This window comes from Sciurus carolinensis, chromosome 1 (assembly GCF_902686445.1).
Source record: "Sciurus carolinensis chromosome 1, mSciCar1.2, whole genome shotgun sequence".
NCBI classification, from domain to species: Eukaryota; Metazoa; Chordata; class Mammalia; order Rodentia; family Sciuridae; genus Sciurus; species Sciurus carolinensis.
Window position 1 is genome coordinate 155797543 of NC_062213.1, and position 25037 is coordinate 155822579.

At 37.9% G+C, this 25037-nt stretch overlaps 1 protein-coding gene across 6 annotated transcripts in view; it reads right to left on the reverse strand.

Moving 5' to 3' along the window:
• Lepr (leptin receptor) overlaps positions 1-25037 on the reverse strand; it is a 120469-nt gene that overhangs the window by 66330 nt on the left and 29102 nt on the right. For all 6 annotated transcript variants that reach the window (XM_047518996.1, XM_047519004.1, XM_047518984.1 and 3 more), the window contains 2 exons: positions 20560-20889; positions 18346-18469 (listed from right to left, as the gene is read on the reverse strand). In XM_047518996.1, coding sequence (XP_047374952.1) covers positions 18346-18469; positions 20560-20889 — 454 coding nt within the window. The remainder of the gene's footprint in view (positions 1-18345; positions 18470-20559; positions 20890-25037) is intronic.

Consider the following 25037-nt stretch of genomic DNA (forward strand, 5'->3'; position numbering starts at 1 on the left):
TATAAACATTGAAATGGCTGTATCACTATAGTATACGAACTTTAGACCTTTTGAATATATACAGAGGAGTGGGATAGCTCAGTCTTATGGTGGTTCCATTCCTAGTCTTTTGAGGAATCTCCCTATTGCTTTCCAAAGTGAATTGTACTAATTTGCAGTCCCATCAACAATGGATCAGTGTACCACATCCTCATCAATATTTATTATTTGTGTTCTTGATAACTGCCACTCTAACTGGAGAACGACCAGATTTTAAGACAAAACCATAACTGAACACAAAATAAGACAGATAGTCTCCACTAATATTTTTAAAGGATAGGAAATTCTAGTCATTTTTTTTCCTTTTTAAGACAAAAAGTTAGAATCATATCATCTTAAATGGTTTCCTCAATGTCATCCTTTTCTAAATACAGTGGATATTCGTAGAAAATAACTGATTATCAAAGTACTCTATAGTGTCTCCATTGCTGTTGTATTTTCTATTTATTTTTCATTTTGGTAGCAACTTTATAATTTATTTATTTATATGCAATGCTAAGAATCGACCCAGTGCCTCACACATGGTAGGCGAGTACTCTATCACTGAGCTATGGTAGCAATTTTAATACATACAAAAATCATGCAAGAGAGTATATACCCTTAATAGCCACTACATGTAGTATCTACACTATAAGAACTTATATTAAAGCAAATCATAATTTGTTTAAAAAAAAAGCCACAGCTCCTTTCAGAAATTTTCCAAATCACTGCAACAGAAAACTTCATTATGATATCATAAGAATTCAATCTAAAACTAATTTCTAAACGTTCTAAGGTAGGGATCAGCAAACTAGAGCCCACGGGCCAAATCCAGTTTTCTGTCTGTTTTTGTACAGCCTGTGAGCTTAAGAATGGTTTCCTACATTTTCAAAAGTTAAAAATAAAAGATGTGTGGTGATACATGGAAATTATGTGAAGTTCAAGTTTCAGCATCCATAAATGTAGTCAAGTTAATTTATTTACATAGTAACCATTACTGGGTGTGTACAGAGTTAAATGCTTATGACAGACATTATGGTCTGCAAAGTCAAAAATATTTACTATCTGTTCCTTTAATAAAAACATCTGCCCACCCCAGATTTAGTCCCAAAATATTTTTTTAACTCCCTGTTGATGAATTCTTGATGAGCAAAGGACAAAAATAGAGAAATTTACTCAAAATATTATAGACTTTCATTATTATAATTTACATGAAACACTTCTAGGAACATTGTTTAATCCAAGTTTTCAAACCACCTTATCAGGATGAAGTAGTCCCTAAAAGATCTACCATAATTAAGCTTTTCCAGGGACCCCCACCATAATTAAGCTTCTTGTCAGCAAGATTTTACAGTGTCCGAAGGATTTCACAGGATTTCTGCAGAGAGCTCAATGTGGTTTGAAACTTCCTCTTTTTTGTAAATGCCAGGTTTGCAAACAAAAGGTGTGAGAGACTGTCTCAAGAGAGCTTGCTGTACACAAGTTACTGTTTTCCTTGGTAAAAACTTGTGAAACCTCTGTCTGACCTAAAATATAGGACAAAGATTAACTGTTAGGTATCCACCCACTGTCAAGTAACCACCTCACTGAGCATAAATCTGAAAGAATTTCCAGACTCAGAGTCCAGAGATTTTTAGGCATTAACCCCTCTGGACTGCTGCAGCCAATAAACCTGCTTCCTGAAAATTCTTTGGGTGTTCAGCCTCATCTGTCCTACTTTAAGGTAACTGTATCTGCTTTATAGGTTAGGAAACTGAGGTCCAGGGAGAGCACAGAACTGGAACTCAACTAAAGTCTTATGCTTCCATGTTCAGTGTCATTTCATTGCACCCATTACGTGCCTTATGATCACAAGATAAATCTCACTGCCATTTTATTTAGGGTCAATAAGACATTAGTTCCACAGCTAAAGAATAACCATAATCTGAATTATGTTAATGTTTCCATAAGAATATTACAGAATTTATATGCTCACATTATTTGTTCTTTGAGGAAAATACCACCTATTTCTCATATACATGAGAGTTCTTACAAGTCTGTGTAAGACCTAGAACCAGCCTTGTTACATGACCAAGTTAACAAAAGAACTTAAGAACATTCACCTTCCAAATGACTTTTAAGACTTCAGGGATATTAAACAACAGTCTAAAATGTTTGGTGATTTTAAAACATATGAATAAAAGAATCATCCATATTATAAAACACAGAGGAGATATACCTGAATTAAAAGAACTAAATCTTCAGCATTTTTGTAATTTTTGGAAATTTTGTATGCAACGAAGTCTTTTATGCCTTGCCAACACGCCAACACACACACACACACATACACCCACCACTGTTTATTTCATCCCTTGATGGATGTGTATGAAGGAACTTTACCTGAAGGTGAAAATGATATAAAAACATCTGTCAAATGAATTCTAAATTTGGTTTCTCTGCAAATTTTCCTTTTGGGAAATTTTTCTACTCAGAAGTTAGAGACATAAGTGTTTAGGTAGCTATATATGGTTTATAGAAAGTACGCTCTGTCCTCTGACCATTGATCCAGTTTTTCTTCCTCCCAAATTTCTCTGTGAATATGTTAAAACTTCTCCACTAATCTACACTAGGTTATGATAGAAATAATACCAAAGGGGTGCCACCTAAGTTCTCCATTGTTACATAAACTGATGGCAAAACATAATAGACAAAAACCAGTGAAGAAGGATTAGAATAACTACACAGTATTAGTTTTGTAAATTATTTAATCAAGTCACTTATTTTCAATCTCATGCTGGGGATTCTTATCAAAATGTTATCCAATTTACCTTACTTATCCAAGGATAAGCAATTGATAGACCAGGTTGGTGTCTCAAACTGGGCTCATCATTAAAATCACCTGAGGCACTTGTTAAACTAAATTCCTAGACCTTTCCTGAGGAATTCAGTAAGTTTGGGACTAAGGATTCTGTTTTTTATTATTGCAAACAATCAAGCTTCACCTCAGACCTACTGAATTGGGCAAAAGTGAGGAATGACCTAGATAAATCTTTTCAAGGAGATAGCTCATGAAGCATTTTGTAAAACACAAGATACTCTTTCATCTAAGATACAACCAAGCAAATGGAAAATCAACAAGGATGAGAGGAGGACAATTTTAAAAAAGTAGAAGAAGAATGAAAACAGAAACAAATGAACCCATCAATCCATCAAGTTAATAATATAACCACATGGAAGGGAGGGAGAAGACCTATTCTGATCAACTTTGGAACAAAATATTTTGACCATGTAACCTTTAGCCTTAGCAAAGACAAATGAGTGTAAACATTATTGTACTCTGTTTGGTATGTTTCTTTTTCACAGTGATATAAGTTAGCCATTCCAAAACTACCTTATGTGTACTCTAGAGCTAAATAAATAACTAATACATGACTATGTACTGTGGAAAGGGGAAGTCAGGTTTCTCACTGCTGGAGAAGGAAGTTAAGAGAGAGAGAAAGAAATGGGCCCTGTGGTTTTGGACTTGTGTGTATATTACATATGTACATACATATCACTAGTTTTATGTCCTTGGTGAAAGGGCTAGAAACAAAGTCAACTCACTAACAATGAGCACTAGCCTCCAGATACTCATTTCAAGATACCTTTCTGCAATAACAAAAACCAGGGGTTCCCTGGAGAAAAGGCTGATTCCAGTGCTATATCAGGAAAAATGTAAGATCAACCTGGATCATTCTATAATGCTCGAAAATAGGGAAGGTCTAAAAAATAAAAATGATGGACACAAAATGAAAGAACACAGAAATCAGCTTGAGTAGGCTCCCACAGGCCAAATACAGGTCAATCTGAGTAATTAAATAATGACAGTACAAATTTATAGCCCATAAAATAAAAATCCATGAGTCCAACCTAATAGGTACACAGGCAGGCAGGCAGGCAGGAAGAGAGGGATGGATTCTCAGTCCTGTATGACTTCTTGGAATATTCCCTTCCCACAAGTTCCAAGATCATGAGCACACTGGTATTCAAACAGTAAGTCAAAGGGCCCCCACTGCAAATTTCTGTGTACATCCATGAATTTGAGCCCCCTTGCACTCTGAATTCCTTTTTCTGTCTCCTCGATTCATCAATACTGCTAGACCCAGCCCTGTGCTACATTCTGGAAGCTGCCTCCACTCCAGAGAACCCAACTCATTTTGTTCCCTTCACTCAGGAATCACAGTTTTGTTCTCCCTTTGTCTAATGTCTGAAAAAAATTTTACCCAGTGTTCTAGCTGTTCAAGACAGTAGATTTCCAGATCCATTTATTCCCTTAAGACCACAGTCATTTATATTGATGTATACATTACCTTTTGAAGAGATGATGTATTTGCACAGATCAAAACTTGTTTTCTTTAAAAGGAGTAGTGAAACAGTGGATACCGGCTGGAAACGTATGGTCAAGGAATTTATATTTTAAATAGGAATTACTGCTGCATGTCCATCAGCTGAGATGGAAACTTAACAACTCAGGAAAGAGAGAGGATAATGGCAAAAATAACGGCAAGAATAAAGACTCTCAATAGGCGACAGACAAGAACACAGAGAACTCACTCACAGTAAAAGGAGAGAAGGCAAAGTCACAGGCACTAATGAGGTAGCCTGGTAAATCTGGGTAAGAAAAGTATCATTAGAGAGCCTCCACTGACTACTGTTTTCTGTGAAAACTAAAGGCAAAGTCATCGATGAGTTTCTGGGACTCACTCTCAGGGAAGTCAGCGGCTCTGTAGTAAGCTGACCCACTGGAGAGATCCAAGCGACAAGGTGCGACAGCAAGAGGGAGCTAATGCCCTCTAACACCCCAGAGGGAACCTGGAAGCTCAGGAGTGAGCTCAGAAGCTGATCCTCCTGAACTGCATTCCTGCCCCCAGTCCTGGTGACTGACACCTGCGTGGCAGCTTTGCAAGAGACCTCAAGGCAGATGCACCCAGCTAAGCTGCACCCAGCTAAGCTGCACCCGGATTCCTGGTCCAGGAAGGCAATAAATGTTGCTTAAACCACAAAGGGTTCATTTTCCTTTTTATTGGTTCTTTTTAGTTACACATAAATTAGATTCATTTCAACATAATTATAAAAGCATGGAATATAATTTGCTCTAATTCAGTCCCCCGTATTTGCCCTTTCCCTCCCTCTCCTCTCCCAGTTTCCTTCCCTCTACTCATAAGAAATACCTAAAAATATAAGAGTGGCTTTGGAACCAGGCAACACACAGAGACAAGAAGGATCTGAAGAAACAGCAAGGAAAATCTAAGTGGTTTTGAACAGACTGTTAGTAGGAATCTAGACTTTAAGAGGAAATTCTTGGGGAATGATATTGGTCAAATTATATTGTTATATTGTGTGCATATATGAACATGTAACCATGTATCCCACCATTATGTACAACTATAATGCTCCAATTAAGAAATGGGAGAAAAGAAAATAAATGACAGAAATTTTTTTTTTTTTTTTTTTTTTTTTTTTTTTTGCAGTACTGGGGATCGAACCCAGGGCCCTGTGCTTGCAAGGCAAGCACTTTACCAACTGAGCTATCTCCCCAGTCCCAGAATGTTTTTTTAAATAAAATTTTTTTTAAAAATGGATCTAGACTTTAAGGATACTGCCAGTGAAGGCAAAAAGGACATGAGAAGCATATTATAGAAACTGGAGGAAAGGGGATCTTTCTTGAGTAGTGACAGAGTTTAGGGACACCACTTCCATCACGGTTATGTGGAAAGCATAGAATACGCCTCCTGATGGAGCAACATCTTTACGGGGGTTTCCAAGCAAGCAGGCCCCTCAGTCTCTACTTGCTGAAAGAGGAGAAACAAGCACTGAGGAAAGGGCTGTTAGACAAAAGGAACCAGGAACTGATAGTTTTGAAGCGCAGAGCCTTTCCCAATTGCATGTGGGTTAAAAGTAAGAAATGGCTTCTGAGTGAAGATTAAAAAGAAAAGGCAGAGAAGGGCTTATCTCAGGGAGATAATTCCAATAACTGAGTAGAGTCAATCCCAGTAAGTTTCACAGGAGGTCTATGTGGTTCTGTGAAAGAATTAAATTAGCAGAAATGCCCTTAACATAAAGACTGAAATCAAAGACCATATAAAATGGAAAAAAGCCACCGAGCTCCCCCAAAATGCACTGACAACAGACAGGCTGAGAAAAGTGCTCAGAGACAAATACGTGCTACCTTCCAAGAGGGTGGGTCAGCCCAGAACAAATCACCCAGAAGGTCAAGCCAGGAACCACGGGGAATTATCCCTGGAATTAGGTAACAAAGGTAATGACGAACAAGAGGGGTTAAGGGAGAGCGGTCTAAGAGTGGGGCTCTCAAAACTGAGATTACAGAAAAAGCAAGATCATCAGTAATGACATAGTCTAAAATATGTCCAGAGAATGGGCAAACTAGGTGAGGCAAAAACACAATACCAAAGGCATTTAAGGAGTTGGAGATCATCCACCAGGATGCTAAAATCACTAAGAATTGTGAATCTGACAGTAATTGTGAAGAAACAAAGCAAAGTAGATGTTAGTAATTACAAAAGTCCAAACTCATGGACACAATCTGCCCGGATCCTCATGATCTGCCCTGACCTCTCTCCACTCCCTGCCCAAGCACATTCAACATTTCCAGTCCTCAAACATGCATATGTGACTCTGGGCCTTTGAGAATGTTCTCCTCTCTCTTTGGCTCATTCTCCTCTGCCCACTCTGAACTGGGTTGGATGTTCCTAAGTACATTTCCAAAAGTCCCTAAATTTATTATATCACAGTATTTTTCTACTTGGCTCTTATATCTTGTTTTTAGAACCCCATTAACTCCACAAGAGCCAGGATGGATGGAGCCTAGGCTGTTGAACAGTGTTCCCCACACTCAGCTCAGCGACGGGTAGACACAGCAGGCACCTTATAAAGGAACCAGAGGATTTCCTTCCTAAGTCTCAGATAAAATATACCACTTCTAGGGTGTCTCTCTTCAGATTCTCTGACAAACATTAATATCTGAGCTCAAACAATGCTTTCCCTTAGCAGACGAATATACAGGGTTTAAAATCCCTTATCAACAGTAGGTTTGTCGCTTCTTAAAACAATATACTTTTTTACACATAGAAGGCTAAGAAAGATTTCCCTCATGAATTTCCTAATGTCCAGAAAAGGAGACATGATTAAAAACTTCAGTAGTAACCACCATGATGGATTTTCCCTTCAATGGAGATCTCACTTGCTATATTGACCAATTCTTCATTTTAATCTGAGGAGGTTTACTTAAATTATTTGGAGCTATACTGCCTAAAGAAGCATATAGAAACAGAAGGCAAGGCAGAAGTAGCATGTGATAATTGATACAATGGACACATTAACCAAATCAGAGAGTATAATGTGGCACAACAAATTGAGAGAATGGTTCTCAAACTGCCAGAAATGTGAATGATTATAATAATAACAAGTTTAGAAAACTGAGTCTAAAAACAGGCAAAAGAATCTGTTGAAACTGTCAAATAAGCGAGTTTTTTTTTTTTTTTTTTTTACATTTACATAGGGTAATGATGTTTATTTTATTTTTCCCCTCCCCCCACCCCTCCCACCCCTCTTTTCCCTCTACACAGTCTTTCTTTCCTTCATTCTTGCCGCTGTCCTTAGCCTAACTCTAAACCTAACCCTAAACCTAATGCTAGCCCCTCCCACCCCCCATTATATGTCCTCATCCGCTTATCAGCGAGATCATTCGTCCTTTAGTTTTTTGAGATTGGCTTATCTCACTTAGCATGATATTCTCCAATTTCGACCATTTGCCTACAAATGCCATAATTTTATCATTCTTCATTGCGGAGTAATATTCCATTGTATAAATATGCCACAGTTTCTTTATCCATTCATCAACTGAAGGGCATCTAGGTTGGTTCCACAATCTGGCTATGGTGAATTGAGCAGCAATGAACATTGATGTGGCTGTATCTCTGTAGTATGCTGATTTTAAGTCCCTTGGGTATAGGCCAAGGAGTGGGATAGCTGGGTCAAATGGTGTTTCCATTCCAAGCTTTCTGAGGAATCTCCACACTGCTTTCCAGAGTGGCTGCACTAATTTGCAACCCCACCAGCAATGTATGAGTGTTCCTTTTTCACCACATCCTCGCCAACACCTGTTGTTGCTTGTATTCTTGATAATCGCCATTCTAATTGGGGTGAGATGAAATCTTAGGGTAGTTTTGATTTGCATTTCCCTTATTACTAGGGATGTTGAACATTTTTTCATATATCTGTTGATTACTTGTACATCTTCTTCTGTGAAGTGTCTGTTCATTTCCTTAGCCCATTTGTTGATTGGATTATTTGTATTCTTCGTGTAGAGTTTTTTGAGTTCTTTATAGATTCTGGAGATTAGCGCTCTATCTGAGGTATGGTTGGCAAAGATATTCTCCCACTCTGTAGGCTCTCTCTTCACATTTCTGATAGTTTCCTTTGCTGAGAGAAAGCTTTTAAGTTTGAATCTATCCCAGTTGTTGATTCTTGCTTTTATTTCTTGTGCTATGGGAGTCCTGTTAAGGAAATCTGATCCTGAGCCAACAAGTTGAAGATTTGGGACCTACTTTTTCTTCTATAAGATGCAGGGTCTCTGGTCTGATTCCGAGGTCCTTGATCCATTTTGAGTTGAGTTTTGTGTAGGGTGAGAGATAGGGGTTTAATTTCATTCTATTGCATATGGTTTTCCAGTTTTCCCAGCACCATTTGTTGAAGAGGCTATCTTTTCTCCATTGCATATTGTTGGAACCTTTGTCTAGTATGAGAAAATTGTATTTATTTGGGTTTGTGTCCATGTCCTCTATTCTGTACCATTGATCTACCTGTCTATTTTGGTACCAATACCATGCCGTTTTTGTTACTATTGCTTTGTAGTAGAGTTGAAGATCTGGTATTGCGATACCCCCTGCTTCGCTCTTGCTACTGAGGATTGCTTTAGCTATTCTAGGTTTTTTATTCTTCCAGATGAATTTCATAATTTCTTGCTCTATTTCTGCAAGGTACATCATTGGGATTTTAATTGGAATTGCATTGAATCTGTATAGCACTTTAGGTAGTATAGCCATTTTGACGATATTAATTCTGCCTATCCAGGAACATGGGAGATCTTTGATCTTCTAAGGTTTTCTTGAATTTCTTTCTTTAGTGTTCTGTAGTTCTCATTGTACAGGTCTTTCACCTCTTTTGTGAGATTGATTCCCAAGTATTTTATTTTTTTCGATGCTATTGTGAATGGGGTAGTTTTCCTAATTTCTCTTTCTGAAGATTCATCACTTATGTATAAAAATGCATTGGATTTATGAGCATTGATCTTGTAACCTGCTACTTTACTGAATTCACTTATGAGTTCTAAAAGTTTTCTGGTGGAATTTCCAGGTTCCTCTAAATATATAATCATGTCATCTGCGAACAGGGATAGTTTGAGTTCTTCTTTTCCTATTCGTATCCCTTTAATTTCTTTGGTTTGTCTGATTGCTCTGGCTAGAGTCTCAAGGACGATGTTGAATAGAAGCGGTTGAAAGAGGGCATCCCTGCCTTGTTCCAGTTTTTAGGGGGAACGCTTTCAGTTTTTCACCATTTAGAATGATATTAGCCATGGGCTTAGCGTAGATTGCCTTTATAATGTTTAGGAATGTTCCCACTACCCCAATTTTTTCTAGTGTTTTGAGCATGAAGGGATGCTGTATTTTATCAAATGCTTTTTCTGCATCTATTGAAATAATCATGTGATTCTTAACTTTAAGTCTGTTGATATGGTGAATGACATTTATTGATTTCCGAATGTTGAACCAACCTTGCATCCCTGGGATAAAACCCACTTGATCGTGGTGCACTATCTTTTTAATATATATTTGTATGCGATTTGCTAAAATTTTGTTGAGAATTTTTGCATCGATGTTCATTAAGGATATTGGTCTGAAATTTTCTTTCCACGATGTGTCTCTGTCTGGTTTAGGTATCAGGGTGATATTGGCTTCATAGAACGAGTTTGGGAGGGTTCCCTCCTCTTCTATTTCATGGAATACTTTGAGGAGTATTGGAATGAGCTCTTCTTTAAAGGTTTTGTAGAACTCGGCTGAGAACCCATCTGGTCCTGGACTTTTCTTTGTTGGTAGGCTTTTGATGACCTCTTCTATTTCATGGCTTGAAATTGGTTTATTTAAGTTGTGTATGTCCTCCTCGTTCAGTTTAGGTAGTTCATATGTCTCTAGAAATTTGTTGATGTCTTCGAGGTTTTCTGTTTTGTTGGAGTATAGATTTTCGAAATAGCTTCTAATTATGTTTTGTATTTCACTCGTGTCTGTTGTGATGTTTCCTTGTTCATTCCGAATTTTAGTAATTTGAGTTTTCTCCCTCTTTCTCTTTGTTAGTGTGGCTAAAGGTTTATCAATTTTGTTTATTTTTTCAAAGAACCAACTATTTATTTTGTTAATTTTTCCGATTGTTTCTTTTGTTTCGATTTCGTTGATTTCGGCTCTGATTTTAACTATTTCCTGTCTTCTACTACTTTTGGTATTGGTCTGCTCTTCTTTTTCTAGTGCTTTGAGCTGTAGTGTTAAGTCGTTTATTTGTTGATTTCTCCTTCTTTTTTTGAATGCACCCCATGAAATAAATCTTCCTCTAAGTACTGCTTTCATAGTGTCCCAGAGATTTTGATATGATGTGTCTTTGTTCTCGTTTACTTCTAAGAATTTTTTTATTTCCCTCCTGATGTCTTCTGTTATCCATTCATCATATAATAGTGTATTATTTAGTCTCCAGGTATTGGAGAAGTTTCTGTTTTTTATTCTGTCATTTATTTCTAATTTCAATCCATTATGATCTGATAGAGTACAAGGTAGTATCTCTATCTTCTTGTATTTGCTAACAGTAGCTTTGTGGCATAAAATATGGTCTATTTTAGAGAAGGATCCATGTGCTGCTGAGAAGAAAGTGTATTCGTTCTTTGTTGGATGGTATATTCTATATATGTCCGTTAAGTCTAAATTGCTGATTGTGTTGTTGAGATCTATAGTTTCTTTATTCAATTTTTGTTTGGACGATCTATCCAGTGGTGAGAGAGGTGTGTTAAAATCGCCTAGTATTATTGTGTTGTGGTCTATTTGATTTCTGGAATTGAGAAGGATTTGTTTGACGTACGTGGATGAGCCAATGTTCGGGGCATAGATATTTATGATTGTTATGTCTTGCTGATTTATGCTTCCCTTAAGCAGCATGTAATGTCCTTCTTTATCCCTTCTGACTAGTTTTGGTTTGAAGTCCACATTATCTGAGATGAGGATGGATACTCCAGCTTTTTTGCTGTGTCCGTGTGCATGGTATGTTTTTCCCCATCCTTTCACCTTTAGTCTATGGGTGTCTCTTTCTATGAGATGAGTCTCTTGCAGGCAGCATATTGTTGGATTTTTCTTTTTAATCCAATCTGCCAGTCTGTGTCTTTTGATTGATGAATTCAGGCCATTAACATTCAGGGTTATTATTGTGATATGATTTGTATTCCCAGTCAATTGACTCATATTTGTTTTTGACATGATTTGGTTTCTCCTTTATTTGGCTATTCCTTTAGGCTAGCGCCTCCTGTTGCTGATTTGCATTGTTGTTTTTCATCTCTTCCTCATGGAATATTTTGCTGAGAATGTTCTGTAATGCTGGCTTTCTTTTTGTAAATTCCTTTAGCTTTTGTTTATCATAGAAGGATCTTATTTCATCGTCAAATTTGAAGGTAAGTTTTGCTGGGTATAAGATTCTTGGTTGGCATCCGTTTTCTTTCAGGGCTTGGTATATGTTGTTCCAGGCCCTTCTAGCTTTTAGGGTCTGGATTGAAAAATCTGCTGATATTCTTATTGGTTTCCCTCTGAATGTAATTTGATTCTTTTCTCTCGCGGCCTTTAAAATTCTGTCTTTATTTTGTATATTAGGTATTTTCATAATAATGTGCCTTGGTGTGTGTCTGTTGTAATTTTGTATGTTTGGAGTTCTATAAGCCTCTTGTACTTGGTTTTCCATTTCATTCTTCAGATTTGGGAAATTTTCTGTTATTATTTCATTGATAGATTGTTCATTCCTTTGGTTTGTTTCTCTAAGCCTTCCTCAATCCCAATAATTCTTAAGTTTGGCCTTTTCATGATATCCCATAATTCTTGTAGATTCTGTTCATGATTTCTTACCATCTTTTCTGTTTGGCCAACTTTGCTTTCAAGGTTAAATAATTTGTCTTCAATGTCTGAGGTTCTGTCTTCCAGGTGTTCTATCCTATTGGTTATGCTTTCTATGGAGTTTTTAACTTGGTTTATTGTTTCCTTCATTTCAAGTATTTCAGTTTGTTTTTTTTTTAGTATCTCTAACTCTTTATTGAAATGATCTCTTGCTTCCCGTATTTGGTCTTTTAACTGTTGATTGGTGCGATAATTTAATGCCTGCATTTGCTCTTTCATCTCCTCCTTCAATGCCTGCATTTGCTCTTTCATCTCCTCATTAGCTTCCCTGATCGTTTTAATTATGTACATTCTGAACTCCCTTTCGGACATTTCTTCTGCTGTGCTGTCATTGGGTTTTATTGATGTAGTATCTAGGTTTGTTTGGGACATTTTCTTCCCTTGTTTTCTCATATTGGTCAGTTGTCAGTGGGACCCTGAGATATTGCAGTTTTCCACTACTGGCTTATAGTGTCCCGGTAGATTTCCAGTGTATCACCTCCCAGTCTTAAGTAGCCTGATGTCTTGGAGGAATCTGATAAAGCAGCTCATCCGAAGAAAACTGCCCCTAGCCCCCTACTGGTTCCACGGTTTGGAACTGGCTCTGTGCGGAAATGCTCTCACTGTGGGCCTGCGCCGTGCAGCTGGCCGTGTGGGAGGAGCCCACTACTGGAGTGTGGAAGGCTACCTTGGGAAGACTCTAGCTGCCCTGCCCGGCTCCAATAAGCCACCTCTATCTGGGCCTGCCACCCGGGCCGAGTTTTACCCTGTGGGCAGACTCACCTGTGGCTCTATTTCAGTCCGAGTCTCTCAATGCCTCCCCTTCTTAACTCCTGGGTTCTGGAGCGACTGGGGGTGCAGTCTCCCTCTAGGCCGCCATCTTGGATCGCCCCGTGAAGAGAGCCTGCAGCCGGAGTGGGTGGAGCCGCCTGAAGATGTCTCTGGCTGCCCTGCCCTAATCCCAGAGGCTGCTTGCTGATCGCGGCTCTCCGCTGGTTCGTTGCCGGAGTACGCTGCGCTGCAGTGGCTCCGGGATTCGGAGCTTGTTCTGGTCAGAAAGGCTCTCACTAGCGGGCCAGTTCCGTTCCGAGAAACTGGAGAAGCTGGCTGTGTGGGAGTGCGCAGGGCTGCCTGTGAATGACTCTAGCTGCCCTGCCCGGCTCCGATAAGCCACCTCTATCTGGGCCTGCCACCCGGGCCGAGCTTTACCCAGTGGGCAGACTCACCTGTGGCTCTATTTCAGTCCGAGTCTCTCAATGCCTCCCCTTCTTAACTCCTGGGTTCTGGAGCGACTGGGGGTGCAGTCTCCCTCTAGGCCGCCATCTTGGATCGCCCCGTGAAGAGAGCCTGCAGCCGGAGTGGGTGGAGCCGCCTGAAGATGTCTCTGGCTGCCCTGCCCTAATCCCAGAGGCTGCTTGCTGATCGCGGCTCTCCGCTGGTTCGTTGCCGGAGTACGCTGCGCTGCAGTGGCTCCGGGATTCGGAGCTTGTTCTGGTCAGAAAGGCTCTCACTAGCGGGCCAGTTCCGTTCCGAGAAACTGGAGAAGCTGGCTGTGTGGGAGTGCGCAGGGCTGCCTGTGAATGACTCTAGCTGCCCTGCCCGGCTCCGATAAGCCACCTCTATCTGGGCCTGCCACCCGGGCCGAGCTTTACCCAGTGGGCAGACTCACCTGTGGCTCTATTTCAGTCCGAGTCTCTCAATGCCTCCCCTTCTTAACTCCAGGGTTCTGGAGCGACTGGGGGTGCAGTCTCCCTCTAGGCCGCCATCTTGGATCGCCCCGTGAAGAGAGCCTGCAGCCGGAGTGGGCAGAGCCGCCTGAAGAGGTCTCTGGCTGCCCTGCTCTGATCCCAGAGGCTGCTTGCGGATCGAGGCTCTCCGCTGGTTCGTTGCCGGAGTACGCTGCGCTGCAGGGGCTCCGGGACTCGGAGCTTGTTCTGGTCAGAAAGGCTCTCACTAGCGAGCCAGTTCCCCAAATAAGCGAGTTTTAAAAACTCATTAATTTATCACAATTTTCTCATTTTTCTGGGTTCTACCATTTAGATAAATAAACAAATAAATGTTTAGTTGACTGACGTTAAAATTCTCAGGTATAGTTAAGTTACTGTGCAAAGTTTTAATGCTCTGAGACATATATATTTATATATAAATCCTTACACATGTTCACATAACTTTAAAACTGAGCACACTGCCCTAGCCTGCTGGTAAGATTTGAAATTCTCCAGTTTAGGCACTAGTATTTGGTCACCATCCAAAGCATTAGACTCATTGTAGGAGTGTACCATTTTGTAAAATTTCTGCCCCAAATCTAAAATATGTCTTCATCTACCACAGTGCTTGACTTAACTAGTTGAAATGAACCTATTACAATATGGATCTTAAATGTTCCTCAAAGGTCATTGTGTCTAAGGCTTGGTTGCCAACCTGTGGCACTATTGGGAGGTGGTGGCAGCTTTAGAAAATGGGGCCTTGTGGAAGGAAGTTAGATTGCGGGGAGCATGCCTTCTAAGGGTGTTTAAGGACCCTGGCCCCTTCATCTCCCCTCCCTCTACTCCTCTCTCTCTTTTTCCAGCTGCCATGAGGCAAGCAGCTTTACTCCACCACAAGAGCATCATCCCATCATGATGCTCTGTCTCACCACAGGTCCCAAAGTAACAAAGACAAGCAACCATGAAATGAAATCTTGTTAACTGCCAGCCAAAATAAATGTCTCCTCCATAACAATTTATTATCTCAGGTATTGTCACAGAGACAGAAAGCTAACCAAAACAGCCTCCTTCATTTTAAGACCCAACTACATTTGTGGTCTTTCTCTGGATGTTACCTTTCAATTACTCACTCTCTATAATATATCTTCAATGGGTCGCCTTCTACCATATCTTCAAATTTTCTCTTCTTGCTAGGTTATTTTCTACAGACTAGGAAAAAGCTCATGCTTTCCCATCCTTTAACTATTGCTATGATTTGAAAGTTTCTCCAAAACTCACTTTGAAATTAATTGCCACTGTGATGCTATTAAGATGTGAGTCCTTTAGGAAGTGATTAGGTCATAAGGACTTCACCGCCATGAATGAATTAAGCCATTATCACAGGAGTGGCTTTGTCATAGAATCGAGCTTGCTCACTCTCTTGCCTCTTACCCTCTCACTATGTGATCTGCCTCTACCCGGTGCAGCCCCTTGATTTTGGGTTTCCCACCTTACCAACTGTGAGAAAGAAATTTCCTTTACTAATTACACAGTCTGTGGTATTCTGCTGTAGCAGCAGAAAATGGACTAAGACATCTATTCATCCTTGAACTACAGTATGCTTCTGTACATATGTGTGTATAATATATTACATTACCTAATTTCCTCTCAACCTCCTCCTCATTATTTTATATGAGGATTTTTGGTGGTGTTAATTTTATAATTTAGCTTCCAGAATATTTTTTCAGGTAGGACTGTGACTGAATATGAGAAGCAATTAATGTTACCCAGAGATCAATATCACAAATATTGCCCTGAAATGGCATGCCTGTAATTCTAACAACTTGGGAGGCTGAGGCAAGAGATGCAGCTCAGGGGCACAGTGTACCTGCATTTAATCCCCAGAACCACAAAAAGAAATAAAGAAATAAAGAAGGAAGGAAGGAAGGAAGGAAGGAAGGAAGGAAGGAAGGAAGGAAGGAAGGAAGGAAGGAAAAAGGAAATGGATACAATGACAAAAGCGGCATGCACTTGAGGAAGAGGACAAGAAAGTCTCCTTTTGTTTAAAGTGTAGTTGCATCTTACTAGATGAAAGCATGAAGTTATAGGAAAGTTGTAGAAAAACTCAAGAATATAGAGACTGGAGAGTGCATGCTAAGGAGCCAAAGGGTGGACTGTGCTGGTGATGAGGTTGCTGCCTCTCAGCTTCAAAGCCACCCTATCCTTTGTTTTTGCCAGGCTGGGGCTGGAAGTCTGCAAACCACAATAAACAACTACCTAACTTTTTATTAAAAAGAACTTCCAATGGGGGTCCTGGAAAAAGATTTGAAGGCTAATAGAGGAACAAAGAACCTGGGCCTTCCTGTTTTGCTTCCCATTCTTGAAAAGCATCGCCCAGCAAAGGTTTCCCACCTAGGCAGCAGCAGGCAGCTCCAGTGACCAGGTGTTTTTCCACATCCTCAGAACATGCCATAGTATGCCCCCTCAGAGACACCTCCTCCACCAGCCATCTCATATCCCCTCCTTGAGGACGTAACTTCCAGCTCTCAAAGTCTCTCATCAAGAGCCTGAGGAACTGATTAGGTTAAGGCTCTCATAACCCAATCATTAAGTCTCTAAACCTTCTTGCACTATCTAACACATGAGCTTTTGGGGAATATTTCACATCTAAACCATAACAGTACCCATTACTTCTACATTGTCAAGTCCATAGATACAATTCTGACTTTATGAGGCCTTTCTGCTATATTTGACCACTGACCACTTCTAGAAAATATTATTACTTTATTAATAATTTTTGGCTAATTAAGACATTGAAGGAGGGTAAACTGGCAAAAAAATTAGAAGCATTTTTTTTATTCATTGAACAAATAATTTTATGCATTTATGTAAACATTTTCATTGAGTTAATTTCAACAGGTAGAACTGCTGTTCAGCATGGTTAGTACTATATGTGTACATTACTAAGTGGTATGACCAGGTAGTATGACTCCAAAATCTATCATATCAACCTCTATACCAGGGACTCTCAATCCTGAGTTCTGACAGAATTATCTAAAGGGCTTATTAAAATAAGGATTAATGGGCCCCACGCTGAAAATTGTGAACTCACTAGTTCTCGGGTGGAGCTACCTAACTTAAATTTTCATGAAGTTTTTCACATAATGCTGATATCTGCAAAACACTACACTGCCTGCACATGTTCTTGTTAGCTCTTATTTATGCCTAAATATTCAACTCAGCTGTATCCTTCTTTAGACAACCTCCCTCCTCTCTTTTCTCACCAGTTGGACTGGATGCCTGACAAGAATCAAGGGTTGCCAAAGCAGCATGTGCCCACCAAGCACATCTAAGAAATCACTGAGACTGAAACTTTGTGCATCTCTGTCCCAACCACTAGCCCAAAGGCAGAGTCATAACTATTCATCTTTATATTCTAATATGTCTTTACGTTTCTTTTTAAAGACTTTTTATTATGGTAAAATAGACAACACAAAATTTGCCACTATAACTACTTTGAGTGTAGAATTCAGTGACATCAGGTACATTCATGCTGTTGTGCAACCTTCACCACCATGTGACTCAGGAACTCTTTTCATCTTCTCAAACTAAAACTCAGTATCTATCAAGCAATGACTCACCACCTCCCCTCCTCCCAGAGTAACCAATGCTCTATGTCTCCACTGTCTTCCTATGCAGATTTTAGCATATCAGCACTCAGTGGTATGTCTCAATAACTACAGTACTAAAGGAGTCAAGTCTCTCTTTAAGTCCCAAATAAAAGAATGAATGAGGGGCTGGGGAGATAGCTCAGTCGGTAGAGTGCTTGCCTTGTAAGCACAAGGCCCTGGGTTCCATCCCCAGCACCGCCCCCCCAAAAAAAAATGAATGAGAAAAAATTTAAAGAGTTAAAATTAAGAGTGTATATTATTATTGGAGCTATAAGAAACCTTGAATATCTTACCTCATAGAATTATAAGTACATGGCTGTTTCAAACCACTTTTTTGACTTTCTGCCTAGCACAAATAAAGTATTTGTATTTTTAAGTTAACAAAAAAATGTCACATATGAAAAAATATAACTGAAGAAGAAACACAAAATAAGTTTTTCCCTTTTCTACTTAAATATCTAGGACCCCTGAATTGAGTTCACATTTCTTTCAAATTATATGCCTATCTATATCTGTAGTATCTTGCCACCTGAATCAAGAGGAAGAGCAAAGGAAATCTAATGGCGAAGAATGCTGCATATAAAAAGAAAAAATATGCGAAAACACTCTCTATAAATGTTTAGCTGTTAAAGGAAAGGTAGGGATGGGAGAGGTTTCATGATGCACTTTTGTGGATAGAAACTATTGGATTTCAGAAAGAAAAAAAGAAAAAAAAAACTGTGTTGTAGAAATGGCCAAATGAATTTATTTGGTACTTACAGAACATAAAAAAGATGAACTTTAAGGTCATAATTCTTGAAAGAATTCTTAAATAATGGCTCCATATAACAAATGAATAGTTTCAAGTCCCCTTTCATCCAGCACTGTATGTTCCAGTTTGCACCTAAATTAAAAATAAACTACATTAAATCTGAAAAACATTCTGAAAAACTCAGTGAAAGAGAAGAGCTAAATTGAATTTACTCATGTTCTGATACAACTTCTATTGCCCATTCTGAGAGAAAAAGAACAAGCTCTAACTAGTGGTATGCTTGCCCAAGTCACTTAGTACCTATGACCCTCAGTTTCCTTCTTTGTAAAGTAAAAGAATTAAATTCAAATGTTTCTTCTCAAACTTGTCTTTAATCCCAAATCACTTAAGTCAGACAAAAGACCTCAAAATTCACCTAATTCAGTTCATTCTCACTTTTCAAGAGAAAAAAGAACAAATATCAATGAATAAGCAAATCCAGAGAGATATTTATATGCCTGTTTTAGCAAATAAAGGCACAGTGACTCATATCTGAGCTAGGATCCATGTCTTAAATTTTTGTTACTGTGATATCATAGGCCCAAGTACAACTAATAAAAGTACAATTCCACTACACATTGAAACACTTACCTGATAAGAATGAAGATAAACTATGCATAATTCATAATTTATAAGGCAGGAATAGCAACTGTTGAAAAACATAACTAACTTAGGACAATACTAACTTAAGACACCACTAACACATTTCCTCAAATAAGGATTTCCAACTACTAAGGACCTTGTAACACTGCTGCTCTTATGAAAGAAGTAGCCTACTTGCAAGAATAAACAGAAATCTCAGGAATCACTATTTAACCTAGCAATTTTAGTTATGAAAATTTAAATTCACTTAAAAGTAACTAGTTATTAGCCTTCACATTTAATATAAAATTAAAATAATAATCATTACCCTTCATAATTAAAGAAAGTGCTAACTTTTTTTTTTAATCATTTTAAGACTCATCATTAGGACCTGGCTTCTTCAGTTCACTCTTGGCATATTTAAAAACTACTGAATTGGCTAAGTTTCCTTACACATTTTAAAAGGTATCTCATTTAAAATGAAATTAGTGGCTATGAACCAAATTGAAGACACAGGGAGTTATTGGCATTATCTTATTTTTTTTAATTTGATCTTACTACATATTTATGCTTCATCATTATTCCTAAACTGATTTCAACATACTGCAGTGCTTCTTTATATCTATCATTGATGATGAACTAGGGGTGATTTTGTATTTCAGGGCATATCTGGGAATTCCTAGAGACTTTTTTTCATTCCAATTGGGAAGAGAACATCACAGGGCATCTAATGGGTAAAGTCCAGGACTATTGCTTATCTCACAGTGGACAGCATCCCAAACGTACATGTTAGCCCCCCAAAACAAGAGTAAAACCAAAATGTTAAGACTGCTTTTATTGAGCACTTTTTGCAAAGGGTTTACCCTTACTTGAGAACAGTTGGACAACTGTACCCAAGATCCTCCAGTTAGACGACATGATATAAGACATGCATGCCCTAATGCACCAAAATAGCAATAGTATCAATTGGGAAATCCTGATTAAGCCCACATGGAAATATTATGCTTTACACTTATATTTTTAAAAAGTCTCTTCATATAGTTGAATCAATTAACTCAGGTCTATTTAGCTTTTCCAGAAGACCTGGAAACAGTTTTGTTGTTTATATTTTCAGAGGCAGAATTAATTAGGCTACTTATATTTAGTATGCATTATACTTAAAACAACAAAACCCCTTGATTTAAAATGTATATGGAAAAAAAATGTATATGGTTTCAGAGAGATTCCTTGCCTGAACAAATCATTAGTATTTGTAGACTATTTAAAAATTTAACTAAGTCAAAAGTTATTAATAATTTGATATTTTATCTAACAAAGATAAAGTGATGTTTCTATTTCAAAGCAAACTTAGAAGACTACAAGGAATGTACTTAAAGGTAAAAAGAGTTCTCTTATTGCATTTTTATGGGATATAAAAAAATTGGGGGCATAAATATTTGGTCACATGGTAAATCCTAATTTTATTAATAATACGAAAGCAATAATATATGTTAAAAATGACATCCATAAGATATCTGTTTCCTAAAGTTTCTAGAGAATTAAAACATGGTGTGACAGAGTGAAAACCTAACAATTAATGCCTGGAAAATTAAAATACGCACCTAGATGTTGAAAAACTAAGGAATTTACTGCTGAAACAAATGTGCTCCCGTCGGTGCTATCCTCAGGTCCAGAGCAGTTCTTTTCTTGTTCACTCCAAAAACAACAGTGGAAATTTGTGTGGGATAAGTTAGGAAGGTAGGCACTACTTGAATTAAACTTAGCTTCAACAACTGCCTCATAATGTCCATCCAAACGTGAAGCGTTCTTTGAGATCCCAGCAGGCAAAAGGAAGTCGTCATCAGTTGCATTTGCTGGCACGCAAGACAATTTAAATCTCCAGGGAGTGATTGGATATGCCAAGTTAAATGCAGTTATCACATAAAGAAATTCTGTAGGACATTAAAAAGACACACAGAGAGCAAGTAATCATTTTGACTAAAACATGAGTTGAAAGTACCTGAAACCATGTAGCACCCAGTAATAATTATTCAACTTTCAAAGTGCTCAGTCAATATCTAATGACCAGTTCTGTGCTTCCACAGTACAATGTGTTAAACTCGAGATTGTTCACTTATTTATTCACACAACTCCCACACTCTGTCAGCTCTTTTTGAAAGTTCACACACCATTTTTCCTCATTAATCTAACACATTTATATTTTAATGAATGGAAATTAACTATCCATTATTTTTCTTCTCTGTAATAAAATTATTCTACCATCTTACAGAAATGAGAACTATCTGGAAGTGAAATTATATAAACAAACATGAAAGCATTCTTTTAGCATTTAGTGAAGAGTAAAACCAAGACATTAACACTGTTTTTACTGAGCGCTTTTGAAAAGAGTTTGCCCTGACATGAGGACAGGTGAACAAATTCTGACCAGGATCTTCAGATGTAAGATATCATATAAGACATGCATGCCCTGATGCACTCTCCAAGAAGTGATATATAGCAACAGATTTCTTCCAGAAAATTTCAACTGCTAATTATCATTTTTTAAATATAAAGATTAGGAACATTTATATAGCCTTGTACCAAAAGATACTCAAAAGTTAATCTTTAAGTAAGTAATTGTTTGAAAATAAAATAATTATTAACTCTATAATTCTAGGAGAGGGTTTTGTTCATTTGTTTGTTTTACAAATTACTCAAATAATCCAACAATTTTGTTGCCATATATATAGATAGATACACACACACACACACACACACACACACACACACACTCATGCAGAATGCAAATTCTGAGAATTCTGTATGTATTTAAAATGGAATGAGAATGGAATTTGAAGAAATATGGTAAATGGAAAAATGTACGAAAATAGAAGCAACCAAGATGTTCTCCAGTAGGTGAGTGGATAAACTGTGGTACATTCAGACAAAGGAATATTATTCAGTTCTAAAAAGAAATGAGTTATCAAGCCATGAAAACACGTGGAGGAAACTTAAATGCATATTACTAAGAAAAAGCAGTTCATATGAAAAAGGAGGCATATTGTATGATTCTCAACTCTGTGATATTCTGGAAAAGGCAGAAATATGAAGACATTAAAAGGACCAGTGGTTACCAGGAGTTGGGGGAGAGAGGGTTGAATAAACAATACAGAGGACGAACAGGGCGTGAACTATTCTACATGACCCTGTAACAGTGGGCAAATGTCATTAGACTTGGTGAAAGCCACAGAATGTACAAGAATGAACCCTAATACAAACTACAGACTTTGGGTGGTTGACGAAGCACCAAAGTTCATCAGTTACAGCAAACATACCATTTAGAGGAGGGATGTTGCTAATGGGGACAGCTATAAATGTGTGGAGGCAGCAAGTATACAGGAAATCTCTGTACTTTCCTCTCAATCTGGCTATGAGCCTAAAACTGATTTTAAAAATAAGACTATTAAAAATGTATGAACCAGAAATCTTTAAAATTAGTTCACAGACTATATTTTAAATACAAAAGCAATATTCAAATAATATACAGGCACTGACTTACTAATTTGGTTTCTAAACCTTCTCTAAATATAAAGTATTATAAATATGTATTGATGTAAAAATTAAATCAAAAATTGTTAACTTGACTAATGTTATTGTCCCCACACTGATGACAAGTAGGTATCATTAACACCACCAAAAGAAAATGCTCACTGTAATTGACCTTCTCTGAACTCTGACCTTTGTAACATGTTTCTGAAAACAGATCTTTATGAAAACAGAATATTTTTATTTAAAAAATGTAATATTTGTTTTTTGTGGGGATCTTTTGTTTTTCTTTAAAAACCATGATGTCATACTACTAATTAAAAGCATTTTATTTTCTAATTACACATGAAAGATTCAGTGAACTGAACTGAAATTAGCCTAAAAGACTCAAATATTGAAATAAATAAAATTCACAAGCACAGCAACAATTGAATTGGTTTAATTAAAAGATGAGTCTATTTTGTTTACATGCTTTCTTTGCAAATATTTCTTTCCCTCAGAATGAACTCTGAAAAGCAAGATATCCAGAATTTTTCTCCAAAATGCATATGCTATCAAATAACAGCATGGATTTCTTCTGATATGTAAGAATCAAACAAGTCTTTCAAAAACCAGAATTAGAAAAAATATACAAAATTAATAATTCTCTTAAATATATAATATATAAAATTATATTAAAATATATGTTATATACATAATATATAAAATTATATAATTATATAAAATTAGATGAAGAATATAAATGATAATTAATTATTTCTCTTTGATAGTCCCAGTAACACAGGTTTTTGGAAATCTGTAACACTGGAGCTATTCTGGGTACTTTCTGGAAGGTTACAGATGGTTGCAATGAGAAAGAACAACATGTACAAGGAGGACTTGTAGGGAAGCTTACAGGAGCACTTTTAGATTGGAGGAACAAAAGAGATGCTCAGAACTAATTGACACAAAGGTAATAGTTGCCAGATAAAATAAATTCCATTAAAGATAGCCTGACTTTAATTTCAAAACTTTGAAACCTGAACTAAATTAGATAACTCAGATTTTTAACAATCAGAATATAATGAGAAGTATTGAACATTTGTTGAAAAGTTACCAGCAATTAGAAAAGGTGGGGAAAAAGACAAAAGAGGGCTCTCCAGTGATCATCCCCTAAAGAAAGATCAATTAAAACAACTACCCATGCATGAAAATACCCAGACACCAATGGCCCCTAAACCTTACTGGTACCTACAAGGTGAGCCTTCTGACCTGATCCCCCAGTGCAAGACAGGAACCCATAACCCTTGCAAAATGCATCTGATCTCAGAATTGGATAGTTGTTGATCCAGTACAGAAAACTTAGGTTTCAGATGAACCTCAGAAACAAGGAAGCCTCAGTGGACAAGACTTCAGGTGCACACAGCACTGTGATAGCCTCAGCAGCCAGACGCTTTAAGTGTATCCCAGTAATGTGCCAGCCTGGGTAGCCAAGAAATTCTCACTTGACACTGTGTGCTGCAGAAGTCCTGGGTTTAGGACACCCTGTGGTGCTTCCACAGCTCCAGCAAGCACAGGCTTAGGGGCCACCACAGATGACCTACCCAGAATCTCTGCACAGGTTTACTGCTGAAGAGTTTTCCTGGACAAAACCAATCTGAAAAGACTAGAATAAGTATTTACTTCAAACAATGATACATAACCACAAGGATAAAGGAACCAGCAGGAAAACATGCCAGCCTCAAATGGAAAAAAATACAAGTACCAGTGACCCATCACAAACAAATGAAGATTTACGAAATGCTTGACAAAGAATTCAAAATAACTTTTTTAAAGAAGCTCAACAAACTTCAAAAAATACAGAGAAACAATTCAAAGAAGGGAAGAAAATAAGGGGCCAGAATTAGAAAAACAGAAATATTAAAATAATAATAATTTTAAAAACCAAATTAATACTGGGGCTGAAAAACAGAACGTATAAAATGAAAATGGGAATAGAGAGCACCAATAACAGAATTAACAAATAAGCCAGGCACAGAAAGAAAAATACCACATTATCTCACTTACATACAGAATCTAAAATAGTTGATCTCATAGAAGTAGAGAATAGAAAGAATGGTAGTTATAAGATGAAGGGGTGGCTGAAGGGGAGAAGAAGTTGGGAAAATGTCAAAGAATATATATTTATAGTTAGGAAGAGGAAGTTCAAAGCTCTAACATACAGCACGATGGCTACATTAATGATAACACATTGGGAGAGGTTTCAAGATGGTAGAACAGAGCAGGTTGCTTTCCTGGCAACTCCTCAGCAAGGTGAGTGAATGAAAAAGAATAGGGTTACTTTTGCCAGTCAGAGCAAATCTGGGACTCAGGAGGTTGGATATAATAAAATAAGGAAAAAATCTCCAGGACCACAGTCACTGCCATAGCTGGAGGAACCGGCCAGAGCAGTCCCTCCACTGTGCTTGAGTAAGGAAATGAAAGCAACCTGCATGTTTAGGAGGCTGAGGCATGCCTGGGTACAGAGAATTCAGAAATCAATGACACTACCTGACTAAACTCCAAGGCACACTGC